We start from the raw sequence: 22,178 nt of genomic DNA, 5'->3' as shown, positions 1-22,178 counted from the left end.
CTCGGAGATATATTATAGGCAGAATCCTTGCCTTTCTACAGTTGGGCGTAGAGATGAAGTTGGCCCTAAGTATTATTAAGGACCAAGTCTCAGCCTTATCGGTTTTATTTCAAAGACCGCTTGCTACGCATTTATACAAGGGGTGATGCGGATTAATCCGCCAGTTAAATCACCTTTAACCCCTTGGGATTTTAATTTAGTTTTGTCAGTGTTACAAAAACCGCCATTTGAACCATTACAGCATATTTCCTTAGTCCTTCTGACTAGGAAGCTGATATTTTTGGTTGCTATATCCTCAGCAAGGAGGGTTTCAGAATTGGCTGCTCTTTCTTGTAAAGAGCCATATTTGATTATTCATGAGGACAGAGTGGGGTTGCGCCCTTGTCCAGGCTTTTTGCCAAAAGTGGTTTCAGGCTTTCATCTGAATGGAGATATTGTCCTGCCATCGTTTTTCCCAAAACAATGTTCCACGGGAAAAAAGTCACTACATTGTCTTGATGTAGTGAGAGCAGTGAAAATCTATTTAAAGAAAACTGCTCAGATTCGTAAGACTGATGTCTTATTTATTTTGCCAGAGGGTCCTAAAAAAGGACAGGCAGCGTTGAAATCCACTGTTGCTAAGTGGATTCAGCAAGTTATAATTCAAACTTATGATTTAAGGGGTAAGATTCCCCCTATTCAAGTTAAGGCACACTCTACCAGAGCGGTTAGTGCTTCTTGGGCAGTGCGTCACCAGGCCTCCTTTGCTCAGATCTGCAAGGCCGCAACTTGGTCTTCGGTCCATACATTCACAAAATTTTACCAAGTGGATGTAAGAAAGAATGAAGATATCACCTTCGGGCGCAGTGTGCTGCAGGCAGCAGTAGTCCTCAAGGTCTGGGGGTGCCCTACGGGTTGTCTCTCCCTCCCCTCAAGTAGCATTGCAATGGGACATCCCAATAAGTAAATACTTAAGGCTCTGTGTCCTATGATGTACGATAAAAAAATAGGATTTTTAAAACAGCTTACCTTTTCTTAGAGTACATCATAGGACACAGAGGTCCCGTCCATCTTTTTATGGGGTGTAAGTATATTGCTTGGCTCCAAAAACTGAGGACTCCTGGAAGGAGGAGGGGTTACATAGGGAATCAACTTCCTGTATTGGGTGTGCCAGTGTCAACACCTGAAGGTAGCTATAACCCACTAAGTAAATACTTAAGGCTCTGTGTTCTATGATGTACTCCAAGAAAAGGATTTTACAGGTAAGCTGTTTTAAAAATCCTATTTTTTGCTTTCCATGATTGGACGATAGAGATCAGCAGAGCTTCCTCTCAGATCTAGAGCAAATACACCTGCAGTGCACAGTATATTTACCTTTAGTAAATCAACCTCAATGGGTCACAGTAAACATTCTATCACATAGGGAGAAGTTTAAAAAAAGAAAAAAACTTTTTTTGAGCCACCCTGCCTTTTAATGTTCTCGCACACGTTGAGGGAGCCTGTATATGAAAATAATTACGCTACACATGTTGCATAGCACTACACACACCAGAGTAAGGGTCCTTTTACACGGGCTTGTCCATGTATGGGCTCCTTGCTCAAACTGTGCGGCGACGGACCTGTCAAAGCCCTGCTGTCCTCTATGGAGATCGGATGAAAACGGACCGCCTGTGCGTTTTTTCATTCAATCTGATCCTCCAGACGGATGGAAAAATAGGTTTTCCATCCATCTGGATTTCATGGACAGGATCGGATCAGATATCAGCGGACATGTCACCGCTGACATCCGCCGCTCCATACAGGTGCATGGAACGTCCGATAGGGTCCGCCTGAAAAGTTGACAGGCGGACCTGATTGGAGCGCTCATGTGAAAGGGGCCTTAGAGCAGTAATTCTAGGGTCATGATTTACTCTAAACTGATGATCTGTAAGTGCTTTTAAAGCATCACCTATAGAAAATTTTGGATACCGAAGTTTGTCGTCGTCTCACAGACACACGCAACTATAAGGCTTTACTTTTTTTTTTTTTTTTTTAGGAAAATCTGAGAGAGAATTTTTTATTTATTTTCCATAAATGCCGTTATTTTAGTGTGCAGTGGAAACCGTGTTTTGGGGGTTTTGTTTTTTTTTGCATGCAACACAAAACCAAAATGGTAATCCTTAAAGCGGGAGTCCCGCGAAAAAAATTTTTTTTAGATGTCAGCAGCTGTCCCAGGGTTTAGCGATGTCGGCACCCGAGAGCAAACCTTCCCTCGATCCTCGGGTGCTGCTGCGGCCATTCTCATTGAGGGAATCAGGAAGTGAAGCGTTGCGACTTCACTTCCCAATTCCCTACTGCGCATGCGCGAGTCGCGCTGCGCTTTCTCAATGGTCCCCGCTATCTCCTGGGACCTGTGTCTTTCCCAGGAGACAGCGGGGGAGTGCGGGAGGGGGCGTGACTCCCATGGGAGTCTATTCCCGGAAGTGGGTGCAGATACCTGTCTTAGACAGGTATCTGCACCCCCCTCCCCCCTGAAAGGTGCCAAATGTGACACCGGAGGGGGGGAGGAATCCGATGAGCGGAAGTTCCACTTTTGGGTGGAACTCCGCTTTAACTTGTTTCACTGAGGAAGTTGGACTTCATCAAACCTCTAGGAGTGTCTAATCATGTATGATGTGGGTTTTTTTTTTTCTTTCAGATTTGGCTGTATATCCTGAAGAACAGAAAGGGGGAAGACAGCAGTGTCTTATTGGAGCACTCTATAAAGAAAGCTGTCCACTTTGCACTGCCGGTAAGCTGCTTAATACGGTTGGTGGCCATGCTGGTAAATGCAGGTATAAGTAAATCCATATTATTGTTAATCTTACACCCAGCACTATGTTTAAAAGGGTAATGGGACCTTGTCAAACCATGCTAATTTATTCAGTTGGGTATTGTAATTGTGACTTTATGTATACTAGATGTTATAGCCCAACTTGGGGCTTGGCCTCTAAAAGTAACCCCCACCACAGAGTCCCAATATGACATGTTACCATAATAAGTTTATTATATTAACATACCAGGTCCTAATACTCCTAAGTTTTCTGGCAATGGGCAGAGATCGGGAATGACTCTTTAAAAAATGTGCCCGATGTTGTGTTTTTAAAAAGATGTAGTCAAATATAAGGAAAATGAGTCCATGTCCCCCTTTCATCCTTTCATAATGAATTTAACACTTCCTTTTTTTTTTTTTTTTTTTTTTTTTTTTTTTTTTTTGAGTGTAACTTGCTTTCCAGGGACTCTCACTCCTTATTGGCTGTTTGGTTCCTGCTGCTGTCAATCACATCCAGTGAGCCAGCTTGGGAGGGTCTGGGGTCAAGTTGCAGCTCTGTGTGTGACTAGACAGGCAGACGCAGCTTGGAAGCAAGGCTGCTTGGGTGCCCCCAGAGCAAGCTGCTTGCACTGGGGGCACTTGGCAGAAGGGAGGGACTTGAGGAGGATCAAGGCTGCTCTGTGCAAAACCATTCCACAGAGCAGGTAAGTATAACATGACTGTTATTTGGGGAAAAAAAAAAAAAAGACTTTAATATCACTTGAATCTCAGGTAGAGGAAGCAAAATATTTTTATCATGTGTGCTTTTCCTTTAAATCCAGTTTTCTTGAAGGCTCTAAACTGTTTGGGCATTCTCCTGTGTATTCTCTGCTCTGAACTAGTACATATTCTCTGTCTTTGCAGTATTTGGCCTCTCTTGGCATTCAGTCTTTAGTTCAGCAAAGAGCTATAGCCGGCAAGACTGCAGATAAATTGATGGATGCCTTGAAAGATTCTGACCTCCTTCACTGGAAGCACAGTTTATCAGATCTAATTGACATCAGCCTTGCTCAGAAGACTGCGATATGGAGACTCTATGGTCAGAGGTATGACTGCCCTATAGAATTGTTACGATACTTTTTATGTAAGTTAGGTGGCAAGGCTGAATGAATTAGCAGTTCAAGCATATGGAAAATCAAGCTGTGCCATAACTGAATCTACACACAGTCATCTAATGACTGATTGTCTTGTCTGCAACAGTCCTGACATTAGCTCGAATGTAAGTGGAATGAAACGTGGTCAAATTTGGTCAGTTGTAAACCATGAAAGCTGAATGTGTGGCCTTCCAAAGCCAAAGTCACATGGTCATGTTAAGGGAAATCTGTACAGAAATGAAAGCTGATATCTCGGCAAAACGGTCTAATACATACTGTAGATGTGTATTCATACTTGCATTTTGGTTTCCTTTGTATTTCTGACAGATCTGTGCAGTAATCCAAAATAAGGCAACTTCTGCACTTTTGTCACCGTTCTGGAGTTTCTGGTCACTGCTGCTGACACAAGGTCCTTTAGCACCCAGGGTGAAGATGCCAAAGTGCCCTCTACCCCAATTTCTATATTTTTAGTCGCACAGTGATGGTTTCAACTGTAAATCACTGCTTAGTCTCCCGTACTGGTGATCATGCTACTTAGTTTGTACTTTAGTTGGGTAGGTAGTAGGGATGCACCCGGGCATATGCCTGAGTATCACAGGTAATCGGTGCGGTGGTGGGGGCAGTTAAAAGCACCGATCTCCCTGTATAGCTTTTCTGACAGCTGCTTCTCCTTCCCTCCCTCCCGCGGCTGTCGGGTGCTTTATTGAAAGCTACACAGGGAGATAGGTGCTTTTAACTGCTGCACTGATCACCCCTGACTGTCCCTGTGTCCTCCTCTCCGGGTCCCTGGCTCCCCATGTTCTCCGGTCCCCCTCCCCTTGTCCAAGATCTGTCAGGATGGAGAGCGGAGGAAGGAGCCGGTAAATCTGTCATTTACAGACTCCTTCAATTTCTGAATGAACAGTCAGTGATCACTGAGCATCGTAAACTGTGTTTTATGATGCTTCAGTTTATGAATGGAGAGGAACCTCTCATCTGTCCATTCATGTTCAGTGCAGCTGAGGCTGCAGAGAAAGGGACTGGGAAATCTGTTACCTCAGTCCCTTTCCCTGTCTGAAAGGGGAGATATCGGGGGTCCATTTAGACCCCTGATATCTCACCAAAAGCCCCCCCAACAGGGCTGATTAAATAAAAAATTGTAATAAATGTGAAATTGTAAACCACAAAAAATAAAAAAAACACAGACACCGTCCACTACCCCCCTAAAAAAGAAAAAGCAAAAAACAAATATATAAATTGTAAAGAAACATTTTAAAAAAATGTAAATAAACTGACACAGTCCATGCCTCATCCAAGCCACTGTCACACGACATTAAAAAAAAGTATTGGTAATCGGTATCGGCGAGTACTTGGGGGAAGGGGGGGAGAGTATCAGTACTTGTACTCTGTCTTAAAAAGTGGTGTTTGTGCAACCCTAGTAGGTAGGTAATAATTATAATGGCTTTAAAGTGACTTTATCAGGAAAAAAAAAACAATCTGGACTAGCTGTCCTGGAACTTAAAAAAAAAAAAAAGTCTCTGCAAAAGAAGATGCATTATGCTCTTTACCGGCTGAGGATTGCTGTGTTGAATGGGAGGGAATGTCGGAGGCATGCCAGATAGGTGAGAATAAAAACTCTTCTATTGCATTCCAGTTAAATTTTTAACCTGTTAGGGTTGCTTTAAAATCTCCAAAGGTATCTAAAGTAAAGAAAACCTGCCTCTTGACATGATAGAAAAGTTTGCAATTAGTCTATAGGTATTAAAATTCTGCACAACCGTGACTTTATAAGTAAACTTTTTCTGCAAGTGTGTGCATTTTCTGCTTTCCAATTTCATCCTTGCCTAACACCCAGGCATATGCTACTGCTCAGTTCTACTAAGCATATTGTCAGATTAGATTGCTGTAGCAAATTTAGAAAAGGGGGAAAAAGATTTGGACTATATAAGCCAAACACGGAGTAAAGAGGTTATCTATAAAATCATAGAATTTAATTTGTATAACGAGTTTAGAAGAGCTCATACAAAATGTATGTATATTAATGACTAAAAACCAATTATAAAGCAGTGCTTGTAAGATTCACTGTATATGTTCATACACTGTTAGATGTTAATATGCTTTACAAATTTCAATGCTGAAAAAGGTCTTCATGTGTCGACGCGTTTTGCCAGAATTGGCTTCATCAGGACTCATGAAAACAATACAGCAATCATCTCAGCACCAACATACAGAACACCCCCCTGGGTGGGCACTGGAGCATCAAGGGGAACTTAGTCAGGTACAGGACCACCTGAGGTGAGTCATTAGGGCTCATGCATATAGGCATCCCAAGTACATCCACATAGGCAAAAGTCCAAAGAGGATTTAGTTGGATCTATATCTCAAAAGAGCCAGCTAGTAGTTCAAAGGATCAAATTCATTTACAAGATATTAAAGACCAAAATCAGTCCAGATACCACTGAAGGGTCAAAGGACCAACAGACTTAAAAGCGAGGCAGTACCGGGCCACCTGGATGCCTACAATACTGGATGCATTGCGGATATATTACATGGACTCCCCTTGGTTTATCTGTGTATGCATATGAATATGTCCAACCTGGGATCTAGAAGGGACCTCACTTTTTAGTTTGTTGGTCCTTTTTGACTCTTCAGCATTATCTAGCCTGATTTTGGTCTTTAACATCTTGTGAATGGATTTGATCTTTCAAACTACTAGCTAGGCCTTTTGAGTTATAGATCCCACTATCTGCCACTGGACTTTTCTGGTACAATTTTTTATAAAAATACATGTAGGCAGGGGTAATATCTTGTGCAACTAAACATTTTTAGCAGAGCAAAATGACAACTGACTGACCTCACGGATGGAACCATACGTACACAGAATTTGCCTAAGCCCAAAGGCCTAGGGGCATACCATGAGGAGACGAGGGGCAAGCTGGTCACCAAAGACCAGGAGAGAAAAAAAAGGGGGGAAAAATAAAAAAGGGGAGGGGGGAGGAGAAGGAACTAGACCACTGGGGGGGGGTTGGATATGGGAATAGTTCTCAAAGAGAGAAGTTGCGAATTAGAGAAAAGGATAGGGAAAGGGGATCTGCAGGCTTGGATGGTATCATCCATTATAGGATACCCAGACTGGTGGTTGGATGCAGGGTGGGGAGGGCATACGTCCACCAGGGATTCCACACTTTCAGAAATTTTAGCGTGGGAGTCGGCTACTGGACATTTTTCATCAATCATCATGATGGTCAGGTTGCTCTTCACCACTGCAAACGATACAGAAGGTGTATTCCAGGCTTTAGTGATAATGCATTTAGAAGCTATGAATAGGTAAGTGGCAAGCTTCTGCTGATATGCGAGTAGGCCCTGAATTGGACAGTGCAGTAGGGCAAGTTTAGTGTCTTTACAGATAGGTTTATGAAATGAGGCGTATAGGAGCCTGAAGACTCTAGACTAAAATCCTGTTAGACGTGGGCAGGACCACCAGATGTGGAGTACATCACCACATTGGCCGCAGCCCCTGATGCGCCTGTCGCTGTATGATGGGTTTCCATCATAGTCAGGTTGAAAGAACATTTAGCTATGGCAGACCAGGCCTTGTTGCATTCTTTGAGGTCGCTAGAGGTCACCAGTTCTCGATCCCGACTTGATCTGTAGGAGGTTGAGGGGGAGGTCAATAGCATTCAGGAGTGAATAGATCAGAGACTTAGTATTGAGAAATTTGTTATTGATGTGTGTTTGTCGTAGCAGTTCAGTCACTATTTTTGCACTCAATTGCTTATTTGGTGTCACTTGCTTTTGTAGGATAGCGCAGTAATGTTACACTTCTTATATAGATCAGAGAGAGTGCCCAGGGCACCAGGAGAGTGTTGACAGGTATGTTTGAAAGCCGTGGATTGAAAGGGATAGGGGGAATTGCCTCTCAAGGAGGGCACCCAATGACTGAGTCGTACATGGGGAAAAAATTCAGCAGGCGGGGTCCCATGAGTGTCCTGAATGGAAGATCGCGAGGGAAAGATGCGAGACGTGAGAAAGTGACGGACCTGCGTCAAGCCGTGAGACGACGACCAGGAAAATGCTCCCGGTTGTTCCAGGCCTGGAGGGTAAAGAAGATTGTTGAGAAGAGGGAGGAAGGGGGGACATGAGGTTACCCGAATACCAGACCGAGTCCCAGATTCTTAAACTATGGAGCATAAGAGGGCTAAGAGGAGACTGTGGGGGAGCAACAGAAGGCTGTCCTTGAACTTTTGTCTCTACCTGGATCTACATGGGGTGCCTATATGTATGAGCCCTAATGAATCACCTTGGGTGATTCTGTATCTGATTGGGTTCCCCTTTATTTTCTGGTGTCCACCCAGCGGGTTGTTCTGTATATTGGTGCTTTTAATGATGAGATCATTGCTGTATTGTTTTTATGATCCTGATGAAGCCAATACTGGTGGAACGTGTTGATACAGGAAGTCTTCTCTTTTTTTTTTTTTTCTTTAGCACTGAACTTTGTAAAGCCTATTAACATCTATTGGTGTATGAACATATACAGTAAATCTTACTGCACTGCTTTATAATTAGTTTTTATTCAGTAAGATACGTACATTTTGTATGAACTTTTTTAACTTTTGTTATACAACAAAATTTTATATGATTTTATAAATAACCTTTTCACTCTGTGTTTTGGTCTATATAGTGCGAATCCTTTTTTTTTTTTTTTCCTTTCTATACAATACGGATGATGGCCATGAGTGTTGCAAATGTACACACATACAGAAAGATGTTCAGACGTACAGTCAGTCATTCTAGCAGCACTTCAGCTGGCTTATTGACATTCAGAATCTGCAACCTACCCTAACCTGGCAAGAGAAGTTAAGCCTGTCATTAAAATCTGCCCTCACTGTGGCGCTATCTTTGGTAATACACTTCACCCTTGCTGTCTGACTGGGAATACAGCATTGCTACACTGGGGGTTTTTACCAGTGCTGCTGCCCAGCTAGTCTTCCACAAAGGGAGAAGGGCTTGTATAAAAGCAGCATTTTTCAACCAGGGTGCCTTCTGGATTCTTTAGGGGTGCCTTGGCAAAATGTCTAAAAATTTGCCATAAAATAGTATACAAGCCAGCAGGTGGATGAAGCCACAGGTGTGCACCATTACAACCTTCAAGCCACCAGTATCCTAACAACGCCATCAGTTAATAAGGTGGACATTGGGCGCCTGCACAGCATCCTTGTTTGCCCCTCTCTGTCTGAGGCCATGTTAGCTGGGCGAGGCAAAGAAATATTGGAATACTAGTGTGCAAAGGTGTGTTTGCTTTAGAACCGAGGTCTCCTAAGTGAGACCTGTGGACCAGGTGTGGCCTCTTACTTGCCTTTATCTGGCCCTTGGGGCACTATTCCTTCCACTGATACGAGGCACTAGTCTTTTCACTGATAGATGGGACATGATTCCTTCATCTGACTCGAAGGATGTCAATTTTTTTTTTTTCCCACTGACCACCAAGCCTATGGCATTTACTCCCACCAATGCCAGAGCATTTTCTACTCCTGTTGGCCATAGTCCGGCCCCCCTGATATTTGAAGGGCAGTAAATTGGCCCTTTGTTTCAAAAGTTTGGAGACCCCTGCTTTAGAAGAATAAATAATCTCTAACGTTGGGTGTCCTATATGTGTGGATGTTGCTGCGTTATGTAAAACTATTAGTTTAGTCCTTTACATTTTAGATCACTCTAGACATCACTAACTACAGTGGAAAATCTACAACCTGCATTTGTCTTGGATCCATCAGTGTTTCAGCTCAGCGCTTCAATTAACTATTTTGATCACACATGACTTGCACTAGCTGCTGAAGGTTTGTTTTTTTTCTCGCCTATACCCATAGCTACCATCTATCCCTGGCTGTCTACACCAATGTGATAGATGTATAGATAGATTTTTATATATCTCTCTATCTATTTAGAATAGTCAAAACATATTGTGGACCACTATGGAAACTCTTCAGAACTAAATTGTGGAATTCATTTATCGAATTTCAGTCAGAAGACTTTGTCCATTACATCCAGATTCTTCCCTTCATCCTCTTGGTTCAGGGTAAAATAGGATTAAAATAGATAAGCAGATTATCTGTAGACTGGGTGATTTTTTTATTTATTTATTTTTTCTTATATGCCTTTTCTCTCAGTTCACAATGGGCTGCTAAGTTGTTTACATGTGTGGCCAAAGCATGTGTACCACAAATGTAGTGTATTGCAGCTTACCAATCCATTAGATGTGGTGATGACTGTATCCGTGTTTTTTTTTTTTTTTATTTTTTATTTATTTTTTATTTATTTTATCCCTCTGTTTTCACCTGGTAATCTGGCCAGTAACACCAACATTCCTTCTGTATGAGAATACTCCCACTCTGGATCAATGAAAACATGGGCACCTTTGGACAGCAGATAGTCTGTGGGGCAGGGAGTGTTGGATGTTCTAGCAGATTTAAATACACTAACAAATTGAAGACAAACTCCACCTAATGCTTTATAAGCAGTTACAGCCAACATATTTTTTTTCCCATTTGGGATAAAGGTTTTATAAACATATGAATGCTAATCCTTGTAAGCACTCCTTCCTAGTGTTAAATGGGTTGTCTCTTCTCTGTAGCTGATACATTCTGCTTGTTCTTTTGAAAAACACTTATTGGCTGGAGCATCAGATGAAAATTAAAGGAAATAAAAGCCTAAAAGTGGAAAATGCATGCAGCCTTCATCTAAAAATTGTAAGCTGCGACAAAATGTTTGCTTTTGGGTTCAATACTACTTTAATAATATCAATGCTGAAAGAATTGTAGAAGCTGCCATTGTAGATTTACTTCTAAAACTGCTAGTTGAATGTTTGTATTTGGCTTCAATACTTATTGACCTGGTGTAAGCATGGAGAAAGTAAAGTTGAACCACTTGATCTGCATACTTAATCCAAGTGATCCATGGTATAGAACTATTGGATAACGATGAAGGGCAGAGTAGCATTTTTAAAAGGAAATGTTGAGATTGGGACCCTCCATATCTCTCTCTGTACAATAAGCCTTGAAAGTGATATTTTCTCTGTTACAGCACCATGGCATTGCAGCAGGCACAGATGCTCCTTACTATGAACAGCCTGGATGCTGTTAATGTGAGCGTCCAGCAGAACAATACTGAGCCGTTTGCTGTAGTTTTGTGTCATCTTGCAGAACTCCATGCTGAGCAGGTGAGTTTCAGACTTGAACCTATATTATAAAGTAAGATCATCTTTGTATACAGTGACAGGGAAATCCCAAACTCTTGGGGTTTCTTTAACATTTGGTCTACTGAAGCCAATTGAAAAATAGATGTATTTATTATACAACCATGCAGGGAGAGCAACACAAGACAATGTTTTGGATTCAAAAGCATGCTCTGACTAGCTGAAGGCTTCTAATACAATTTCATATGTCCTAAGATGGGTGGGACCTTGCTATCTAACTGCTTTGAAGTTTCATCCTTCTTTCTGATGGAATTGTTTTAAATAATGAATGATAATTCATAGGGGCTTGTTAAGCTCGGTGTGTAGCTCACACTGCGGGTTGCACGAAAAAAGAACTCCCAGATCTATCTTGTCTGTGATGTAAAAAAATGAGACAAACATAAATTATTTTAGAATTTTTTCCACCTTTTTATTGTGACCTGTAAAACTCAATTGAAAAACAAACTGAAATCTTTTAGGGGGGAGAGTAAAAATACAAAACTAAAATAATGTGGTTGCGTAAGTGTGCACACCCTCTTATAACTGGGGATGTAGCTGTGTTCAGAATTAAGCAAACTCATGTTAAATAGGAGTCGGTACACGCCTGCCATCATTTAAAGTGCCTCCGATGAACCCCAAATTTCAGCTGTTCCAGTAGGTCTTTCCTGACATCTTGTTAATCGAATCCTACAGCAAAAGCCATGGTCTGCAGAGAGCTTCCAAAGCATCAGAGGGATCTCATTGTTTAAAAGGGATCAGTCAGGAGAAGGGTACAAAATAATTTCCCAGGCATTAGATATACCATGGAACACAGTGAAGACAGTCATCATCAAGTTGAGAAAATATGGCACAACAGTGACATTACCAAGAACTGTGAGTCCCCCCAAAATTGATGAAAAGACCAGAAGAAAACTGGTCAGGGAGGCAGCCAAGAGACCTACAGTAACATTAAAGGAGCTGCAGGAATATCTGCCAAGTACTGGCTGTGTGGTACATGTGACAACAATCTCCCGTATTCTTCATATATCTAGGCTATGGGGTAGAGTGGCAAGACGGAAGCCCTTTTCTTATGAAGATAAACATCCAAGCCTGGCTAAATTTTGCAAAAACACATCTGAAGTCATGTGGGAAAATGTGTTCTGGTCTGATGAACCCAAGGTTGAACTTTTTGGCCATAAAGATATGTTTGGTGCAAAAACAACACTGTACATCACCAAAAGAACACCATACCCACAGTGAAGCATGGTGGTAGCAGCATCATGCTTTGTGGGTGTTTTTCTTCAGCTGGAACAGGGGCCTTAATCAAGGTAGAGGGAATTATGAACCGTTCCAAATACCAGTCAATATTGGCACAAAACCTCCAGGCTTCTGCTAGAAAGCTGAACATGAAGAGGAACTTCATCTTTCAGCATGACAACGACCCAAAGCATACATCCAAATCAATAAAGGAATGGATTCGCCAGAAGATGAAAGTTTTGGAATGGCCCAGACCCGAATCCGATTGAAAATCTGTGGGGTGATTTGAAGAGGGCTGTGCACAAGAGATGCCCTCCCTATCTGAGTGCTGTAATAAGATCAAAATGTGCTTCAGCAAAGTATTTAAGGGTGTGCACCATAATATTTTTTAGTTTTTTGGTTTTACTTTTCTCCACCTAAAAGATTTCAGTTTGTTGTTCAACCGAGTTGTACAGTTTATAGGTCTCATTAAAGGTGGAAAAAGTTCTGAAATTCTTTCTTTCTTTCTTTTTTTTCTTTTTTTCTTCATCACAGAAACCTGACATTTTAACAGGGTTGTGTAGACTTTTTATATCCACTTTATATAATGGCCAGCAGTCTCTTGGCATCAACTCCTTCAGTTGCAATTTGAGTTTCCTTGCATGAACTGCCATTACAATTCAAATCCAATCAGGGCTTTGCTAGTGTACCTCAGCTTATTATCATGTTGCTTTTTATACTCCTTTTCTATTCAACTTACTCTCAGACAGATGGCCTCATATTGTCCTCAAGCACACTTGATATGATGCAGAATGTATAGTTGGCTCAGTGACTGTGTGCCGCCCAGGCCTTATAATGGAAAGCAATCCGAAACCATACCGCTTCCACCACCGTTCTTCACGTTCTGTCATGAGGTCCTGCCCCTGAAATAATGTCTTCAGTTTGTGGCAAACATGTCCATAGTTATTATGACCAAACAATTTTACCTTTTGGTTAATGAATCTTCAACACATTGTTCCAGAAGGCCTAGTCTTTGCCTCTATGTTCAGCTAAACTTGCTCTAATGTTAGGGATTTTATTTATTTATTTATTTTTTTTTTTTTGACAGCAAAGGCTTTTTCTTAATACACCTCTCATGCAGGTTGAATTGATGCAACCTCTTTTTGGTTGTATTTGCATGCTCTTTGACATAACCTATAGTTTACCTGAACACCCTGTAATAAAATGTTGGGGTTCTTTTAGCATCAGTCTGTCAGCTCTTGGGTTAGATTTGCTTTGGCTGACTGAAATTAGCAGTTGTTTGAAATCTACACCACTTGTAGATTTTTTTTTTCTTTTTTCTTGTTCTTTTTTCTTGTTCTTTTTTCTTGTTCTTTTCTGTTCTCTTCTGTTCTTTTTCTGTTCTGTTCTTTTTCTTTTCTGTTCTGTTTTTTTCTTTAGTGCTATTTCAGACAGGCAACCAAAAACTGGCAGCTTAGCCAGCAGTTAAAGCCCACCCCACTAAAGTAGTGAGTGCTTTTTGGGCTTTGTCATTGGGCGTGTGAGTCTCTGATCTGTAAGGTTGCAACGTGGTTTTCTGTTTTGTATGTTCTCCAAATTTTGCTAGGTTAATGTAATGGTCTCTGCAGATTCTAATTTTGGCCAAAAAGCTCTGCAAACAGTGATGGATTTTTTTTGGACGCTGCTACAACTGAAGTATGCAATGGGAGGACTTATAGCCTAGTGACCATTCTCTGATAGGCGGAAGAATTGGTTGGCTGCTTATTACCATAAAGCTGTGTCCCTCAATGGACTAAAAGAAAAGGTTTTCACATTGGGTACAAAAATCCTATATTTTGCACTTGGCGAAAAAACATAACAAAACACTTTGTTTCACAGACAAGTTCAATGGTAGGGTATATTAAGTATAGTTGCTTACATTTTACAGGGCTGTTTTTCTGCTGCTTCTGAGATCTTGAAACATTTAAAGGAGAGATTTCCCCCTGGCTGCCAGCATGCAAAGGTAAGCACAGTGTTTGCTTTAAACCTTTACTATAGCTATAATTCTATAAGCTCACCTCATGTAACACCCCGGGCACCTGTTGTCACAGCGATCCAGAGATTCTTTCCCTGCACCACTGTCACATTTTTTTTTTAAAAAAACCTCGGTCATGCAGGGCTCCTACCTAGCCACATAATTTATTCAGTGTTCTGTAAATGGGGAGAACTACAAGTACCAACAGCCTTTGTGGCTGTCGGCTTGTAGTTCTCAATGAACTACCAGGCCCTGATGAGCACTCTTGACAGTTCATTGATGTCCTTGTGTAACTTCCAGCTCATACAAGGTACAAGCAGACCGCTTACACTGACAGTCTGCAGGAGCCTTGCATTGCACCTACAATCTGCTGATCGTGGGTGCAATGCTTTGCAGGCTCCAAGTAAAAAAAATATATATAAATGCACATTTTTTTATTTTATTTTTTTTTCCTGCAAATAGTTGTGCATTTATTATTTTATTTATTTATTTTTTTACAAAGGTAAACTTTTATCCTTTTTTAAACCTTTTCTTTTTTTTTTTTTTCTTCAATAATTTCTTTAACCCTTTTGCAACCACCCAACATATGTGCAACGGCAAAAGGTGGACTTTAACACACACGCTGCACATATACCTTAATGGGCAACCAATGTTCATGTGCTCAGCACCTAAAGAGCTCTTGGCCTGGAGTTTCAGTAGCTGATGGGAATTGTATTTCTCCCCCGGCCCCTCACTCCCTAAATGGTTACCTGAGTCTAATTTCTGTCCAGCGCTGCTGTCTGCGGTGTTGGTCTCTGGTCCACTTCTCTCAGGACACAGAGGCAGCAACGGAAACCATTGGCTCCTGCTGTTGTCAATCAAATCCTGTGAGTAAGGGGTGGGGCTGAGCCGCATTCTGTGTGTCTATGGATGCACATAGCCTGGCTTGGGAGCGGGCCTCTGGTGTGCCCCCATATCAAGCAGCTTGTTATGGGGGCATTAACAGAAGAGGAGGAGCTGAGGGCACCAAAGGGAGACCCTAGAAGAGGAGATTCAGAGCTGCTCTGTGTAGTCCGATTGCACAGAGCAGGTAAGTATAACATTTGTTATTTTAGAAAAAATAATAATTTTACAACCACTTTAAGCCCATTGTACTTATTTGATTGCCAACTCTATTGTGTTTAACTTGTTCTCTTCCAGCTTTGGATGTTGTTTGATCAGAAAATCCAGTTTAATCGAGCTATGAATGATGGGAAGTATCACCTGACCGAGTCACTTGTGACAGGAATTACTGCTCTTGACAGTGTGGAAGGATTATACAGGTTTGAGGGGCAGCTTGTCTATGCTATTCTAGTTGTGGCTATTTTTAGTGTAAGGAAGACAAAAATTTCCCTACCTATTCTACAAAATTAGCTATGCAAATTGTCAGATAAAATGAATAGCGTTGGTCCCCTCCATTACTATTCCTCCTTTAAAGTGTTCTCTTCTAATGAGGCTCCCCATAGACCATAATGTAAATGTGATCTAGTACATATGACTGTTGGGTATCTTAGATTATATGTTGGATGTTTTACCTTTTCTTGTTAACATATCCTGCTTCTGAGTTGTCTAATAGTTGTGAGCCCTGATAAATAATCTTGGCTGTATGTAAGAAAACCTTTCTGTGGACCAAATTTTTATTTTTATTTTTTTATTTGCAGGAAAGCAGTTGTTCTCAAAGCTCAAAACCAAACAGCAGAAGCTCATAAAATTCTGCAGGTGCTTTTAACTTACTGCCAGAAAGTAAAGAACATAGAGATGGTTATAAGGTAAGTAGGAGCTGCTGAGTCATTTCATCATGGTATTTGAATGTCATTCTGTGCTGCAAATGTACTCATCTTTATCATTTTTAAAGCTCCTGGTGTAATTTTAAAAAGCTACTAAACAATATCCTTATTCTCCCCCAAAAATATATATATATACATCCACTACCTAATGACCCTGTAATCTTTTTCATGAAATTTGTTTCTAGCTATGTTTTTCTGCCTCCCTGTAACATACGCTGAGAGGTCCCCAACCTCTCCTTTTCCCCCTTTTGCTTCCGTTCTTTTGGAAAGTGCAGTGCATGTTAGCTGCTGTCCTGCCCACTACAAATCCCATAGTTTCTAGTTCATCACAGGAGCAAGCAAGATGGTGGCTACCATACTACACAAAGTGGGCCATGGAGAATGACCATAGCCAGCCTCTAACTGGAAGTCTGTTCACAGTAACATAAAAAGGAATTTGTAGGTTTTGTGGAGGCTGGGAGCAATAGATTATTATTTATTTTTTTGAGTTAATACATACTTGAATAGAATTTATTTTTTTGTTTTTTTAACCCGAGTTTTAAAGGGGTTGTAAAGGTAAGTGTTTTTCACTTTAATGCATTCATGCAACCCCCCCATTTTACTTACCCGAACCCTCGAACTTGTCTCCCTGTCTGGGGTTCTCGGCTGTTGATTGGATAGATTGATAGCAGCGCAGCCATTGGCTATGTTTGGCCATATTGTCTATGGACGCCGAATGCTGGGCTCGGGAGCGCGCCCGCAAGGTAACCCCCCCGGTAGAACGCTTCTCCCAGGGGGTTATCTGAAGCGGGAAGGAGCCGAGAGAGCCGCCGAGGGACTCCAGAAGGCCAGGATCGGGGCCACTCTGTGCAAAACAAGCTGCATAGTGGAGGCAAGTATGACATGTTTGTTTAGTAAAAAAAAAAAAATTTTTTAAATAACTTTAGTGTCGCTTTAAGGAGGTTATCACCTTTTTTTTTTTTTTTTTTTTTTTTTTTTTTTTCCTCATATAAGATTTTAATTATTTTTAAGTTGTTCTAGATCAGAAGTAGGCAACCTTTTGAGAACTGGCGATCTACCTAAGCAACATGGAAGAGAACAAAATTCACCGTGGTGCAGCTATTAATTTTTTTTTTTTTTTTTTTTTTAATTAACTAGCAAGGCCCCAATAAAAAGAAAATGTATAAGAAAATATAAACAAATGTAACTGTGTAAAAAAAAAAAAAAATATATTATATATATATATATATATATATATATATATATATATATATATATATATATATATATATATATATATATATATATATATATATATATATATATATATATATTCAGCCTGCCCCGGTCTGGTCATGAGATCTTCCTTGTGTCAGCCAGCGGCTGCTGCAGAGGAGACTGCACTTGACAATGACTGGTAAAACCTGGAGCGGTGATTTCACACACAGGTTCCCATGTCCCAGCTGTTATTGGTGCTCCCTCCTCTCCCCTACATACACCACAGGCTCACACAGGTGAGAAAATGTGACCAGATTGGTCCCCCCCCTGTCAGAACGCAATAGCTAAGCGGGGAGATCACTGTACTAGCATTGCATAGTTAGTACAGCGAGCTCCTCCGGGTTTTTTTTTTTTTTTTTTTCGTTCAGCCTTCTGGGTTGAACAAAATAGCTCCTAGTGTGTACGAGGCTTTACAATGTCTACACTTTTTTTTTTTTTTTTTTTTTTTTTTTTTTCTTTTCACCAGCCCTTTTTGTAAACACAACTGTTCCCCAGCATAGTAAGCATTATAGGCATATAATGGTGCAGACTGCAGTTTCCAGCCACATAGGTTAAAGTGGTTGTAAAGGCTATACTTTTTTATTTTAAGGGGGAAAAAAAAAGAACACGTTCTACTTATCTGCTCTGTAAAATGGTATTACACAGAACAGCCCTGAATCTCCTTTTATGAAGTTCCCCACTGGCGCTCTAGGCTCCTCCTATTTGCCAGGTGCTACCATAGGAAGCCGCTTCCTATAGTGGCACACCTGTGTGCTAGTTTCCAAGCCAGGCTTTGTGCATCCATAGGATTTACTCACTGGGCACAGCGCTGTATCGAAATAGGACTCAATATAACTGTGATGAGGTGATCACGTCAAACATTCATAGGAGGCTTCGGAACTGTCTCATCCAGTCAGCACCTGTGTGCAGTAGGGGGTGGGCTATGACTGAGCTCTCGGTCACAATCGTGCTACGTCACTTCGATTTCAAAGTAGTACTACTTCAGGTGCTACTTTGAAGACATCTGTGACTTCAAAGTAGCACAGATGTCTTTGCAAGTTGTACCTGAACTTGCAAAAAGTAGTGCAGGAACTACTGTCAAAATCAGTGCAACCCCAATGTGACCGCCTTCATTGCAGAAAATGGGGTGCGACTTGATTTGAAACAATCAAATCGCATGACAAGTCGCACCGGTTAGATCGGGGGCTGACTAGGAGGTCACAATCTGCTCCTGAATTTAAAATGGTGGCATGTGAATAAAGGCAATTGTGAGGACTTTGGTTGTAGCAAGACAGAATTGCACCTTTTGGGCTGGTAAGTATATGGTTTTTATTAAAGTCAGCAGCTTTAAACAGAATATTCTTCCCATTTTTTTTTTTTTGTTTTTCATTTTATATTTTTTTTTTATGTGTTGTCAAAACGCCAATAACCCTATTTTTGTTAGCTGAAATTTCGATGCATCACTACTCTTAGCTGTGGACAGCAGCTTACACATCATAGCTCAATGCACTGCCTTATTCTGTTAGCCCATTGGTGTCCAAAATGATGAATAAATGTTCGGAGACGTACATAATGCATGTGCAAACCATCCTCAATATCGCATTCTCTGCTTCCTCAAATTGATAAGCTTTTGGCCTACAGGTGAGGTGATCCGCTATTACATACATACAATGGTTATATGTGAATCTGATGCATACTCTTGAACTATGTGAGCCATTTTGTTTTCCTTGTGAGTGTTCTGCACTTTTCTAAGACCATGACCTATAGTATTGCACAATGGCAGAAAGGATGAAGTTGTGTTTGTTTTCCAGGGTCCTTCTGTCCCTAGCAGAGCTGTACTGGAGATCCTTCTGTCACCCAGTGGCACTGCCTTTGCTGCTACAAGCTCTTGCTCTCTCCAGGGAATACCGCCTCCAGTATCTGGCATCCGAGACGGTGCTGAATTTGGCTTTCTCACAAGTAAGGCCAACAAACTTACTGTATTTTCAAATTATCCTAAGAGCAGATCAAATGTTCAGACCCTTATATTCACACATGTTTAGTGTTTTCTAAAGATACCCAAAGCCAAGTAGTTGCATATACTTTATGTCTTGAGCTGTGCACAGACAAATCCAACTGAGGATAAGACAATTTGAGAGCTCTGCACAGCATGGAGCCTGTTGTGATCTAAAGAGCAGAAGCAGATCAGTGCTTCTTGCACCAAATTTTTCACCTGGAAAACCTTGATTTGTGAGAAAAAGACTGTGCTATCTATGGCTTTCCTCAGCAAGAACAAATTTTTCGATTTCCACTGCACCTGGCTGAAACAGGCTTGAGAAACTTTCACAGAAGACCAGTCCTTCCATTCAGCCAAACCACATTAAGCTGTCAGTTTATCTGTCAGTGTACCCCTAGTTATTTGGCAAATGAGCATCAAAACGCTTATGTGGAAATAGTCTTTTTTCAATAAAGGTGTGGTTTAGAAGCTATGGAAAGATTCTGCAGAATCCTAACTTATGTACAGTATTAAACCATTTGACCTTAAAATGTGTGCATTATGTGATGTTATGTTAAAAAAAAAAATCCTGTTCAAATGGTTGGTTGCTATAACACCAGCTAATTTTCTTGTGTAATAAATACGTTTGATAGTGTTTTTTTTTTTTTTGTTTTTTTTTAAGCTAATGCTTGGAATCCCAGAGCAAGCCCTGAACATTCTGCACATGGCAATAGAGCCTATTCTGGCTCATGGAGCAGTACTAGATAAGGGACGGGCTATGTTCCTTGTTGCAAAGTGTCAAGTGGCATCAGCAGCATCATACAGTCCTCAGAAGAAAACAGAAGGTAATCATTCTTCGACTCTTGTCATGTAAGAAAAGGTAGTAAAGGTAAAAAGTAAAGGCAATATTTGCGTTCTTTGCTCTAACCACAGCCTCAGCAGCACTCGGTCTCAGCCTTGCCATCTCTGCACCCAGGTCTGCTGTTAGAAATCATGGGGCCCTGTACAGCCTACCTGACAGGGCCCCCCCATCTGATAGGACATGGGGCCTGAGCCCGACCATTGCTCCCCTAGCCCGCAGGCAGCAAGCAGAGAAAAAGGAGGCAGCATGGACTGTGTGCCTTGGAGAAATAAGGATGTGGCAAAACTGCACTAACAGTGGGAGGGCAGGTATCAGGTGTATGTATAGAATTTACAAAATGCAGGTGTCAAGAATATGTAATGTGCAGAGATAAGGACTATGTATCTTACACAGTGTAGTTTCAGGAGTATGTACTGTACAGTTTGCAGGAGTTTGGGGTATGTACATAGTGCAGGGGTCAGGAGTGTTTAATATACAGAGTATAGAGGTCAGGTGTGGGTAATGCAGGGGTCTGGGATATGTAATGTACAGAATGCAGTGGTTAGGAGCGGGTAATGGCAAAGGCAGCAAATGGGGGTATACAAAAATATCCCCCCCACCCCCACCATCACTTTCAGTGGCCAAATGCATCCCACTCCACTGAATGAGGACACATCTCAACCATGTACAACAAACACAGTTGCAGCGAGGTGGTGCAGATTTTTAGGGAATAAATCAGATGGCGAGGAGACGATATAATGCTTCCTTGCCGCGTGTCAAACACCCTCTGAAAGGTGACTGTGGTTCACTCTTCAGCGAGCAAACTAGTGTAGCCTAATCTACAGCAATGCCCCTCAGATGTGTCACTCCAAATGTGCTTGGTATTACACAAGAGTTCACTCTCTTCACTCCCAGCCAGCCGCGGTGTATTCGTATTGAAGAGGCCGGGTTTCAACTGTGTAGCGTGCTGCGGTCGGAATAATCTGCCTATTCCTGAAAGTGAAGAAATAGTCCGCTTACTGTCCCCCAACACCCACTGAACACAGGGGGCCCGGAGACGTTTGTTTTCTAAATGGCTGCACATCAGGGGATTACTTTTATTGGTGGACAGGATTTGGGAGTCCCCGCCCGCTCTTCCTCTCGCCCCCCCCGCTGGGTTGGCAGATCCAGGCCCGCTACCGGAGGCCTAGTGGTCACCCCCCCCTTTTCAGCAGCCCTGTCTGCACCACGATCTGAGCCATTGTTGGTTCATCTCTGCACTTACGGCCTTCAGCCTCACTGCTGCCGCCAGCTGTCCTGTTTCTTGTGTCTTAGGCCCCTTTCACGCTATCGGGCCGCTCAGAGCCACCTGTCCGTTTTTCAGGCGGCTCCCAGCGGGCCACTTATTGACCTCTACGGGCAGGTGTATATCAGGGGAGATGTGTCTGCTGATATCCACCTGCCGTTCAAAAATTACCGAGAGGGGATTGGCGTTTAAAGGTGCAAACGATCAATAGAAATTAATATTACAAAAATTATAAATTTTATTAACCAGACAAATTTAAAAAGAGAGAGATAATTTTATATATATAAAAAAAGCATAATAAAGCTCAGTGGTCACAATACAAAAATTAGCATTATAATATTGTTCGTCTAATCGCACTCTCACCCCTTTTTTAAATGATCACGGTTCCAAAGAATCCTCAGGGCCCGCTAAGAGGTCCAATGAAGTGTCTGCCAAAAAATGAGGGGGGGAACAATAACCCTGTAATCACACCTGCAAAATCCATATGGTTGAAGTCTATCAATCTTGGTATCGCCTAAGTCGATCGTTTGCAACTTGGTCCGATTCAACTGAAACCTACCCTGTTATAGTGAGAAGTTAACGAATTGATGGAAAGTATTGCTAGATGTTTGTTTCTGGCCAGATTGGTGTACAGTTACAACCATCTTGCACAATCTGTGTGGTTACAAAACAACTGCACAGACACATAAGACAACAT

General features: G+C 41.6%; 1 protein-coding gene across 1 annotated transcript in view; it reads left to right on the top strand.

Moving 5' to 3' along the window:
- The window catches only part of ANAPC5 (anaphase promoting complex subunit 5), a 60,490-nt gene that overhangs the window by 35,553 nt on the left and 2,759 nt on the right, over nt 1-22,178 (top strand). The window contains exons 9-16 of the mRNA XM_073626623.1: nt 2,657-2,749; nt 3,674-3,855; nt 10,960-11,095; nt 14,253-14,327; nt 15,519-15,640; nt 16,019-16,126; nt 19,192-19,339; nt 20,038-20,200. Of these exons, the coding sequence (XP_073482724.1) occupies nt 2,657-2,749; nt 3,674-3,855; nt 10,960-11,095; nt 14,253-14,327; nt 15,519-15,640; nt 16,019-16,126; nt 19,192-19,339; nt 20,038-20,200 (1,027 nt within the window). The remainder of the gene's footprint in view (nt 1-2,656; nt 2,750-3,673; nt 3,856-10,959; nt 11,096-14,252; nt 14,328-15,518; nt 15,641-16,018; nt 16,127-19,191; nt 19,340-20,037; nt 20,201-22,178) is intronic.

The sequence above is a fragment of the Aquarana catesbeiana genome, linkage group LG01, assembly GCF_042186555.1.
Source record: "Aquarana catesbeiana isolate 2022-GZ linkage group LG01, ASM4218655v1, whole genome shotgun sequence".
Classification (NCBI taxonomy): Eukaryota; Metazoa; Chordata; class Amphibia; order Anura; family Ranidae; genus Aquarana; species Aquarana catesbeiana.
Note: the sequence above shows the minus strand (reverse complement) of the source record. Positions and strands in the feature narration are given on the sequence as shown.